General features: G+C 39.5%; 1 protein-coding gene across 1 annotated transcript; it reads left to right on the plus strand.

Annotated features, from left to right (window-relative positions):
• The first annotated feature begins 360 nt into the window (after positions 1-360).
• On the plus strand, positions 361-4,015 carry fezf1 (FEZ family zinc finger 1). Its single transcript, XM_066723810.1, has 4 exons — positions 361-1,370; positions 1,744-1,878; positions 2,441-2,573; positions 3,261-4,015. Exons 1-4 carry the CDS (start codon positions 594-596, stop codon positions 3,515-3,517), a joined length of 1,302 nt encoding a protein of 433 aa, XP_066579907.1. The 5' UTR covers positions 361-593; the 3' UTR covers positions 3,518-4,015.
• Positions 4,016-12,455: the final 8,440 nt, after the last annotated feature.

The following is a 12,455-nucleotide window of genomic DNA, read 5'->3' on the forward strand; positions in this document are numbered from 1 at the left end:
TATAATAATGTGTGCTTTATTATTATGTAATTGTTATTATTATCATTGTTATTATATTATTATTGGTATTGGTAAATGTATAATACGGGTCACCAGCGGAGAACAACTTGCAGGAGGTGTACTGAGCAGATCTTGTGTCCAATGTGATCTGATCTCACAAGTGTGTGTGTGTGTGTGTCCTGTGATTGAGGATGACGTCATGCCGAACCAAGGGGACCTCAGATTTGCTCAACGCTTTGCGGCTGAACCAGACAAGCTTCCCAATAAGGAGCACCTCCTACCCAGGGCGGGTGAGCCGAGTCACCAATAATAGCAGCAGACAAGTGGAGAGAGAGAGAGAGAGAGAGAGGGAAAAAAAGTTTCTCTGTTGACTGATGTAAGTGAATTGAGCAATTATCTAGTTTACCTTCTCCTCTTGGAAGGTAACATCTCCACGGCGCTATTGACACAACACGTCTTACTGAGCAGTCCTGGCACAAACACGGGAGCCATAGGGAGCTGGGAGGCGCTGGCACCGACCCCGGCATCCTCGGACGATGTCCTTTCCTGCAGGTCTGCGGCTGAACTGAAGGGACGAGATTTATAAGCGAGACATGGACAGTGCGCTCTACCAGACCTCGGCGCTCTTCACCTCGGCTTCTGGGACAGGACACCTTTCCGCCGGAGACAACATGCTTGCCACCGCCAAACCCCTGGCTTTCTCCATCGAGAGGATCATGGCCAGGACACCTGAACCCAAGTCGGCACCTTTGCCCAACTTGCTCCAGTCGCCCGCCAACAAGGCAGACCCCAAGCCGGGCATCCACCTGAACCCCTGCATGATCCCCCTGGTGCCCCTGGCGTACGAGGCTGGGCACAAACTGGGCATCTCCGGGTCGGAACCCAGGAAGAGCCATTTGGACTCCTCTTCCTACATCCCCAACGACCTGCTGAGTCTTGGTTTGAATTACAAAGGCGACCTACCGGAGGGCAGCCCCGCGATAGGACAGTATAAACTTTTTCGCCCACGGGTGGTCAACCAGTCTTCTTTCCACGCCATGGGCACCTTGTGTTATCTGAACTGTGCAGAGAGCCCCTGTCCTCCGCCGGCGGGTCTCCTCAACCTGCACCCCATGGCTTCTTATCTCCTGAACTCGCCGCTCCACCCCCGCCAGAAGACCTTTCTGTCCGAGAAGCACAAGCTGGTGTCCTCGGTGGAGAGGTACCCGTCCGGAGTGGCCTTCAAGGACCTGTCCCAGAGCCAGCTGCAGCACTACATGAAGGAGGGCGCCCAGATCCTCTCCGAGAAGCTCTTCAAGAGCGCGTCCAAGCTGGCCAGCGGGGCGACCAGTGCCAAGCCCAAGGTGTTCACCTGTGAGGTCTGCGGCAAGGTGAGTGCTTCAGATGTGCGCTCCAGCGTATGCACGGATTGGGATATTGTATGTGGTTATATATATAGGCTTTGGTTATTATAGATATGGCTCACTTTCGATTGCCGTGGACCCACAGACATGTATCTTCTCCTCTAACAATCTGCCACCCATAGGAGTTGTTCTCTCCTCCGTGCCTAATAGTTTATTATATTTAATTTGACTTATATATATATATATATATATATATATATTCATTGGATAAGGTTTATTTATTTGTGTATTTGTGTTGCCCGTTTGTCAATCTGTGAAGCGCTCCGTGGCTACCCCGCGAAGGGCGCTATAGAAAATACAAATTGATTGATTAATCGATTGGTTGATTGGTTGATTGCAGGTGTTTAATGCGCACTATAATTTAACCCGTCACATGCCGGTCCACACCGGGGCCAGACCCTTCGTCTGTAAGGTCTGCGGGAAAGGCTTCCGCCAGGCGAGCACGCTGTGTCGGCACAAGATCATCCACACACAGGTATTTAATCATCTTCTTCTTCTTCTTCTTCTTCTTCTATTATTATTATTATTATTATTATTATTATTATTATTATTATTATTATTATTGTTATTATTATTATTAATAATAATAATAATAATATTTGTATACATTTCTTGACAGACGCCCTTATCCAGGGCTTACAAGAGCAATACAAAAGTGCAATAATGCAGTACATACTTACAGATCAAGCATCAAAAAACTGCAGTTTAATAATGACAAGTGCATGGGTAAAATATACAGTGAATTTAAAATTAAATATAGTAATAATATACAAGTAAAAGTAATATAAAATACTACTTCTAATAGGTAACAGTGCGGACAATATTATTCAGATGCATATTAAATATATTTATGAAAGAACCATGTTTTGTGCAGTATTGCGGCATTTTGGGGGTTTGCTTTCAAATAAAACAACCCCACAGAAAGTTCATATGATATTCATGACTTAAGACTCGTTGTTGTTGTTGTTGTTGTTGCTGCTGCTGTTTTATAAAATGTCTGAGGTCTTACCCGCCCTGTTTCACGTCCCTTTCTGCAGGAAAAGCCGCACAAATGCAACCAGTGCGGCAAGGCGTTCAACCGCAGCTCCACGCTGAACACGCACACCCGCATCCACGCCGGGTACAAGCCCTTCGTGTGCGAGTTCTGCGGGAAGGGCTTCCACCAGAAAGGTGCGGACACCGTGCAGATGTCACCCGTGCACTTGCGTCATTTTTCAATTGTGACTGTGTTCTGTATTATTACACTTTATATTGCTCTTGTAATCGCGTCTGCCAATATATCAATAATAATACGTTACTAAGTATCGAAATAAATGCATGCATATATGTGTTCCTAGTGTTTTTTTATTTAATTCGTTAGTTGGTTATCTTTTATCGTTCTCTGATCCGTTTGTTAGATGTTTACATCGGTCAGGCCTCTATAAACACATCAAGCCATATTTTAAATTATTATTATTATTGTTGTTCTTGTTGTTATTAACAATAATCATTAGTGTTATTCATATTATTATTATTATTTATTTATTTGGCACTTACTGCATTATTTATTTTAAAGATGCCTATTTTAATTATAAATGAAACTACATTAAAAAACGTGTGCTTTATTATTTTTAACAATACACATTTTTTAATATGATAATTATCGTTTATTTATTTTAACAAACTATGAGTATAAAATAAATGTATCTGCATAAAAAACCACACAATATACAATCCAATACGTTGGCAGTCAGAGCGTTAGACTGTGAACTGTGTGTTCAGAGCCCACTGCTGCACAGTGAGCTGCATGCATGCTCTTGCACAGGTTGGGTCTCCACTCTTGGCTCATGTCTGCCCCGTTTGTCTTCCTCCTCACAGGCAACTACAAGAACCACAAGCTGACCCACAGCGGCGAGAAGCAGTTCAAGTGCAATATCTGCAACAAGGCCTTCCACCAGGTGTACAACCTGACTTTCCACATGCACACCCACAACGACAAGAAGCCCTTCACCTGCCCCACCTGCGGCAAGGGCTTCTGCAGGAACTTTGACCTGAAGAAGCACATCAGGAAACTGCACGACAGCCCCCCGGGGTCCCAGACAGCCAACAAGGGGGACCCGCACCCGAGTCCATAGCCAGCCCGCTCCGGCCGGAGGAAGGAGATGTTTCTGCATGCAACCTTAATCGTGCCATGTGATTGTTGTGGACCTCATAGACCCCCATTGAAACCCTACAGAAACTTTCACCACAAAGAAAGAGAGAAAAAGAAAAAAAACATGACCATTCTTAATTTTAATCTCAGGTTTCAGGATGTAAAAAGCTTTGTAATATTTATTTTAATTTGTATCTTCATGACAATAATTTAAGGATATTAAAAATGTATATTAATTGTTTGTGGTGACTCTGGTATGCAGCCATGGCCTGACTGTGGTCGATTTCGTTTTGATCATTATTTATATGAGTTGTCATTGTTATTTGAATGATCTTTGTTTTTTATTTGATATAAATATGATATATGCAATGTCTCGTTGCCGGAGACCTTTTGAGTGTCAGACGACTATTCTGGCCAAGAGGCAAACATAGGGAAAATGAATACAAATACATATAAAACTGTTATGGTGAACACAATGACAATAAACATGTTTTATGCGTGATATGTCTCTTGCTGGTTAAACCACAGAATATATGTTGATAGCAATTTATGTATAAGCATTTAACTAAATTGTATATGTCAAAACTGTTTATCTATTTAATCATTTATTTGAAATAAGCCGAAATGCAAGTAATAATGCGCTGTTTGAAATGCTACTGTTTACAATATTCATGCACAAATGAAACAATTATACTCAATTCGACTAGTAACGATTAGTATCTATATTATATTTTCAGATTTTGTTGAAGACTAATTCAGTCTGGAGAATAATAACGTTTCCAACTGCTGTGTAAACTTTGACAACAAAACATATATAACTAAATATGTCCAAATAATGTGGACATTTTAATTCAATACAGATAAATGAAATATAGTGTCATAAGTATATGGTCATAGCCTATAGTGTTATATTTATTGTAATATGTATTATTGTCGTATTTATTGATTTATTTATTTCAATACCCCAGGGTCATTATTTCCCCATGGCAAACGGACGGGTATTTGTTGGAGGACAGTTACATGATTGTAACCGTATTATATTCAGCCGTAGCGCACACACATATAGATTATATATTTAAAAGACATTGAGGATGTTGAATATTATTATTTTCTAAACCAACACCAATAATATGTTATTGTATCATTTCTTATAAATACGAAAAATGTTCAAACTTTTATGATGGTGATGATTATAATTATTATTATCCCTTCCAGCTTTCACAGAAATATGGAATACAAATGAGTGCCCGCTAGAGAGGGAAATGTCTCCCTCTGGCGCGCTATCCGAGGAACAAAACTGAAGACAGTATTTAATCCTCTGCTGCTGCTGCCCTCCTGCAGTTGGAAGATTTTTTCACGGCGTTTTATCTGCTGCAAAACATACAACATAAATAATTATACTATACACGTATTCTCGTGTGTTTTGGTATTATAATTATACTACTCAAAACAATACATGCACGTTAACAGCTAATGAATTATACAGTAAGATATTAAAAGAGCCCGTACATACATATAATAGCTCATTAACGGCTTGATCTAAGGGATACAATACAAATTGTACCCATCACATTGCGCTTTCATCCCAAAAGTATTAAAATGATAGAAAAAAAAAACACTTGTATTTTGTAGACCAATGATTCTCACCCCTGGTTTTAGTAAACTTTATGTTGATTATTTTCTTTATCCACCTGAACTGTAAATTACACTAAATGTAACACTTAACTGAACCACAGTTGCTGAATTTGACATTTTGAATTAATGTCAGCTGGTAAACCGTTGAAATTGTACAGTAACAATGCATGAGACCCAAGGGTACTCCACGTTTGAAGACCAATGCATAAGAAAATCTTACATTTTCACAAGTTAAACATTGCTAAGGTTATGCATATATGAGGTGTAAGTAGCTGAGAATGCAACAGGAGGTCCTGTCATTGAAACAAATTGATATAGGGTCAACACTAAGAGGACAAAAAGCAAAAGAACATTAATGTAACCCTGTATGTCAACTAATATATATTATAGTTTTAATAGAAACACAAAGATGTGCTGCCTGTGCCAGCTAGAGCAATGCCTTTCTTGAGCGTATTTACAAGGATTAAATAGCTGATCGTGTCCAAAACTCTTGTTAGATCCATAAAAAAGCAGGATTGAGCCGAGTGAGGGCCAAGGCAAGCATTAGTCATCAACTCTCAGTCGTCCCCACTGCAGGGCGGTTTTAGTCCTCTGATGCAGAAAGCAGAGAAGAGGGATTCTGGGAGGCTTTTAATTTGAGCAATGTTGCAGGAGCAGGTTGGAGACGACCCTTTTGAGAACCTCGGAGTGGAAAGCAAGATGAGAAACAGTAGGTCAGTATCTGGAGACAGTATGAGGGTCAAGTGCGGCTTGTTTGAGTTGCAGTGGCACGTTTGACAGAAAGCACAGAGTAAGGTTAACAGTGAGAGGAGTGAGGGGAGCGAGTTCATTTCCACGGCGCACATCGAAACCGCTGGGCCTCAGAGCACCAGGGCGGACTGACAGCGAACAACAACCCGGGGCTCTGTACACCTTCCTCGCCGCAAGAAAGTGGAAAACAAAAGCAAACAAAACAGGAATAGCCATAAATGTTTGTTGAGCTGAAAACGAATGAATGATTTAGATTAGAAAATGAGAGTTAGTTTTGTTATTCTGTCATGCAACTTAAATCTGGATCAAATCTAAACTCCAGCCCCCTCTACCAAACTGAAACAAACAAACAAACAAACAAATAAATAAATGCTTGCCAGTCAGAACTAGAAAAGGGTTAAATCCTCTGTCAAACAAAAAGCCACCAGGAGGCACTGAAAGGGGAATTTGCTTTTGGCGGGTGGGTCAAATTAACTCTCACTCTCTCTCTCTCTCTCTCTCTCTCTCTCTCTCTCTCTCTCTCTCTCTCTGCCTGTCCAAAGTATATGCCCTCGTAAATAGCATTTTAATGAATCCAGGGAAGAGTAAAATAAACCCTTTTCTATGCATAGTGTGATGCAATAGGAATATCATAAATTCCTCTCTAATTTGAATTTCATATTGAAATTCAACATTACATTACATAGACTAATATAATAATCCTTGTGTCAGAAAGGTTAATGGGGAAAAGTATGGGATTGTTAATTGTGTTATACCTGTAATATCATGTGTGTAAGTATTAACAGAACACTAAGTGGAAGTGGATACAGAAAAACATAAATAAAATCAAGCACATATTATATATTGGAAATTAATTTGACTTTAGCTGTGGTATTTTAATATACTGCCTTCAGATAGCTGACATATATTTGTATTAAATAATTCATCTTGTGCCATTATATGTTATTGCTATTAAACTGACATATTGTATTCATATTTGTCATTGCTTTTAAAGGTGTGAAAGTGGATGCATGAAACCCAATTCTCTGACAAAGAAAAGTATGCTTTTTAACATTTCAAACTCCGAAGGTCATAAATCAATTAGGTTACTGTGTCAGCTAAGTGAGATTATTTAACTTTTAATAAAAAAGGCAGACAGTTCAATCAAACATCGTTCGAGAATTAGGTCAGTTCCAAACCAATCTAATCTGGTTTAATTTCTTCAAGTAATGTTTTCTTAAAGACACTTCTTGTTAATAAATACCGGGAGAGGCATTGTTTCTGATTAGTACGAGGGAAAGGATTAATTTCAGGTCTTCCTTGAAAATAAAGCTCTGCAGGATAAGAAATTGAGGCTGGCCCAGATGAGATTATTTCTAAGATATGATGAAGAAAGCTGGGAGCTGAAAAACAAAACGACAAGAAATAGACAGCTTTCCTCAAAAGCAATTAACCCATTTTTGTGGGTGCTTTTATGTTTTCTGAGCTTTAATGCCGTGAGAAGCTCTTGATAGCTTTGTTCACCTTGCAGAGATTGTCTCAGAGAGTCAGATACCTCATAAACCATTATCTTATCCTTTCTAACCAATTATCCATAGTGACATAGAAAGTCGATTTAGCACCTTTATTGCAAGGATGGCCCTGTATCGGGCATTTATATGTGACAAACAAACTACTTCTGTGTTATTTCGTTGCATTTGTATGAGTCTAGATAGATGGATAAGTGAAACAAAACATACCCTCTTTTCTCGGGATGATACCAGTCTAGTCTGGAAAGTTAGTTTCTATAAATAATTCTACAGCCGTGTTACCCATTACATCAATATCTAACCTGTTGACATATTTTCCATTAAATTCACTTAATTCTGACCTTTGAATCCAGTTTTACATTAACTTTCAATCTGATACTTTCCAAAAAATACAAGTTTACAAACGCTGATGCGGCAGATTAATTTGTTGTCTTTATTCAAGTCCATCTTCAAGACCTCTTTGAAGACACCAGACACGACTAGACCTTCAGTACCACATATTACAACTATATTGAGCACATCCTGATATAATCTTGAGAAGAAAGACGAGAGATTAGACAGACATGGGTAGAAAAATAGATGTGCATCCACAGCCCAGCCAGAGACCAGTGCCCTCTAAGAGCAGGCAGGAAAAGGTTCACATGTTGCATGATAATTGTTTGAAAATGTAGTGTAGATTAATTTCCAATGTCAATGTATTTTGAATAACACATTCAAACTCTATTATTTGTATATTAATACTAATGTGACAAAACGTGTTGGACAGCATAGATGATATCAGCTTTATATGGAAATCCTTCCTTGCAGATGAGATTTTTGTAATATACTTTTAAAGTCTCACAACAAGGTAGGTATCAAGCTTTAAATAAAATCAATGATGTAATTCCAACTATGCATACTTTTTGCATTTGCAAAACTGGATGTTGGAGAAATAAAACAGAAACAAATCAAATTAAGGAACTGGGTGGCCTAAATTAAAACGTGTATCTGTGAGAGATTTAGAAGATGTTTTTTGCATGGATTAATTTGTCCACGATTGGTGTTTATCTGGAGTTTCTCTAAAACTGATTTTTTTTTTACCTCCTACATACCTCAGTATGTAACCATTGGTTTCCATGGATACATTTAGCACACTTATTAGTGATTTATTGGCGCTGGAGTGTCTGTGTCACTTCAGATTTGTATAATGTGTGAGGAAGTGCAAGTCCATTTATAATACACACAATGTGAAATTTCCCTTGAAACAGTGAAGTTAACAGACAGATGCCAACATCGTGTGTCCTATAGCTGCTGCTGCTCTTCTCATATATAAAAGCAGGAACAGTTTGAGCACATGATTGATCGTGCATTGCGGCCTGAACCACGACCAGGGGAATCTGTTTTAGCGGGAATGTCAGAGTGAAGCTGATCTGGCCAGCAGGTGTCAGCAGCAGTGATCTCTCTCAGGCAGAGCTGCAGCACATCGATTGGTGGCTCTCATTGAGATTCAGTGTGGCTTTTGAAATGGCACATTATGTCTTGTGATCATTGGAGACCAGATATGTGTCACTGGAGGTGATGGGCTGATTATGTCATTATTGATTTGTTTTGTTTATAGTTTTGTATCCTTATTATTGGTTTTGTATTGTATATTGTTATTCTATTTTATTTCTGTTACAGTCTGAATTCTTCCCTGTGTATTTTGGTATTTCATTGTATAATTCTGTGCACATTTTGTGAATTTAGCCTTGATTCCCACTGGAGCACACTTAGACCCATGAGGTCATTGCGTTTCAACTGGATGCAGTCTTCCCTGATGGAGTTTGGGGTTTAAAAGCAAGTTACGGTAAGTGTGAGAGAGAGAGCTTGCTTAGTCCACAACTGGTACGGGAAGGAGAGGGTCCTGCGACAAGAAACAGGGAGCCAAAACCAGTGGGCAGTCCTGTGCCCAAGTAAAGACTGTGATTTAGGTGCTGATGAATGTGTATTTGTAGAGAACAGGACTTCAGACAATACAAAAAGCTAAGTTAAGTATTGTATTGCTGGCTGGGTCTGGAGCATGATTGGTTAATGATGAGAATAAGAGTTATTGAAATAAGTTGCAAAGCAGTTACTGCCTTCAGCTCTGGATGTTGCTTCAGCCCCTTTGTTCTGCATGGTTTCAGACATAAAAGAAGTTTGGGGATTCCCATGAAGTGGGTGAGAAGGAATTAAATAAGGCACTCACTCATCTGCAGATCCCTCCGACTGTGGTCCAGTGGTGGGGGTCCTGATTGCAGAGTTTACAGAGTCCAGACGCAGTTCCCTGTGGGGAGAAATGCTTGGCAGGGTGGGCAGAAAGGGACGTGCATTGGTAACAGTTGGTAACTCTGTCGAACTTATCCAAATTAATTATTTTTGGACTGTGTGTATCCGCCTTTCTGTCTGTGTCTTGAGAAGTCTGTAGCAGACAGAGGCACTTGGTTCTCATAATATTTATTTTCCCTGTCTGGACACTTTCAACGGTTACATTGATAACAAAGCTTCCTGTTCATTATGTGAGTCGTCCACAAGGTCACAGAAGTGCTGAGGTGGAAATGTACCAAAGGTTATGACACATCTACTCATTAGTTATATTGTTAATATATAAATTAGTTAATTGGATGAGCAATGACTACTTATTTTTGTATTATTTTTAGCATAGGCTTTGGGAGGACACAGTTAATTTGCTTAATGATAGTTTTAGTGGGTTTAGGGTTTTGTTTTGTGTGATTTCTATTTCTATTATTGGTTTAGGATATTTTATGTCCTGATAAATAAAGGTGCTTTTGGTTTAGTTATGAATTGGGTGTAGCCACAGTAAATTATACAGTGAGGACTTGGTGTCCTGCCTATGAGTGTAGTTGTGCAGCATGTGCTTTGGGGCCAGTGCCAACCTGGAAAATAGACAAATAACATGCAAAAACTGTATATCCGTGGTGTACATTGTGGGAGCGGCGGTGTCCTTGCTGAACCCGGGGTGGGGAACTCGAGTAACGAGGGTTGAGGGTCCCCTCCTCAAAAATCAAAGGCATGGCATACTCTGTTTCTTAGGACAGGGAGGTGTCCCCCGTCACGTGTGTAAATTAAGTTGGCATCGCTGTAACGGCAGGTGTTCTGGGCCGTTTCTAAAACAACCTTCACAGTGTTCTTGGATAAATAATATCTGTGTAGACTTCATAGGCCTGGTGTCTCCTCTGTATTTTAAGACTACGTGATGCCTTGCATAGCTCTAATCTGAATGACATAGTAAGGAACACTTAGTAGTTTATAGCAGATTTCTATACAGTTTTTAAATACAACCATAGCATTTCAAGGCATTTGTAGTGCGCATACCATGGGAACTTGGGCCTTGCATCCCTTTAGTGCATGCATCCAGTTTCTTCATTTGGGAAGTACAACAACAACACTGGACCTGCATTATGCAAAAATGTATTAATTCTCACAGAAAAATCACATATAGCAACACACTACTGCATGAGTACTCTTAATTACTTTTTCATTTATGATTTATTTATTTTTTAATGTGCTGTTCTATTTACCTGAAATGATAATGAATGTGAGAAAAATAGACCTATGGACTTGTGCAGGCTGGTATAAAAGAGCTTTAATGTGCTTTATTAAAACAAATGCTGGAAGATGTGGTTCTGTTAACGGCAAGGCACTTCATCGGAATGAAACATTCCTAAAAGACTAGTTCAAGGATACTGACAAAACACTTCAATTATGCTGTGAAGAAGGGGAAAAAAAAACATCACCACTTGGGCAAAAAATGTAATAATTACTAAATATCAGGATTGGCGAGGGGAAAAAACCTTGAAACACTTAAGCAGAAACCGATGAAAGAAACACTTCATGTTCAAATACAAAGATACGTGCATAAAAAACAGCACCAGGAACATCAGGACAGATGGAGAACATAAGAAACACAGACACTCTTGAGGAAGTCTTTGGTTTCCACTGTTAATATTATGGGGATATTAGGAGTGCAGAAGGACCTTGGAGAGAAAGAAAGAATAATCAAAAGATGCACAATCCATAATGTGTGCGCGCGGGCTAACAATAAAGAGGGCCCTGCACACATAGGGAATCTTAATTAAAAATACATTGTTTTAGGAATGCATAGCCCATTGCAGCACATATGTTTCACATAGCTAAATTATGAGATTTTAGTCTTAAGATGAAGGGATCCATATATCGTTCAGCACTGCCACAGCACGGCCAAAAATAGAGGGTCACAGAGGGGAGACTTTGAACCGACACTTATAAATAACACTAGCTGTATTTCAGACGATCACAGATTAACTATTTGTTATAATTTATAGTCTTACGATTTGTACGGCCTACATTTTGCTCAACCTCCTGGTGCCACTTCAGTTCAACTATGCCGAGTTATAATAAATAAAAAAACACACATTATGCTTTATCACTCTTTTATGAGTTGAACCCCTGTCCAACTCCACCTTCCAGGGTGACCACCCCACCCACCAGAGCAGCCAATGGCAGCTGCAGGTGACAATGGAGACTCACCTCCTGTCCCACATCGCAGGGTAACAACTCTGGTTCCCCACACACCTCTCTCAGAGCTGATTAAATCTCCTCACTCATCTTTATAAATGGGTATTGTTATGCTTTTGACCCAAGCTATTCTGAAACCCCCCTCAGGCAACTGTGTCTATTTTATGTGAATCAGCACACCACCCACAATCACTTTTCCATACAGCAGTTCATGTAAGTGATAGATAATTATAAGACTTTCTCATAACTTAGATATATTATGAATTATGAAGTATAAAGATATTGCATCATAGCTTAAAAAATGAATAAAAAGTCAGTTGGAACAATCCTACATTTATTTATTTTAGGGAAAGGGTTCAACCTGAAACAACAGCCAGTACATCTACATAGATACAGGTAATGTTAGACCAGTATACATAGGGTTAATCATAGTACTATGTGTTTCTTTTTGTTTCTGTCTTTTTCAAAACATGTCACTGTTGTCCTGGTGTTTTGCAAGTCTGAGGTGGCAAA

This window comes from Amia ocellicauda, chromosome 15 (genome assembly GCF_036373705.1).
Source record: "Amia ocellicauda isolate fAmiCal2 chromosome 15, fAmiCal2.hap1, whole genome shotgun sequence".
Classification (NCBI taxonomy): Eukaryota; Metazoa; Chordata; class Actinopteri; order Amiiformes; family Amiidae; genus Amia; species Amia ocellicauda.

Coding starts and splice junctions, on each gene's coding strand:
- fezf1 (XM_066723810.1), top strand. CDS start 594: ATGGACAGTGCGCTCTACCAGACCTCGGCGCTCTTCACCTCGGCTTCT. Junction 1,371..1,743: donor CCTGTGAGGTCTGCGGCAAG/GTGAGTGCTTCA, acceptor GGTTGATTGCAG/GTGTTTAATGCGCACTATAA. Junction 1,879..2,440: donor ACAAGATCATCCACACACAG/GTATTTAATCAT, acceptor CCCTTTCTGCAG/GAAAAGCCGCACAAATGCAA.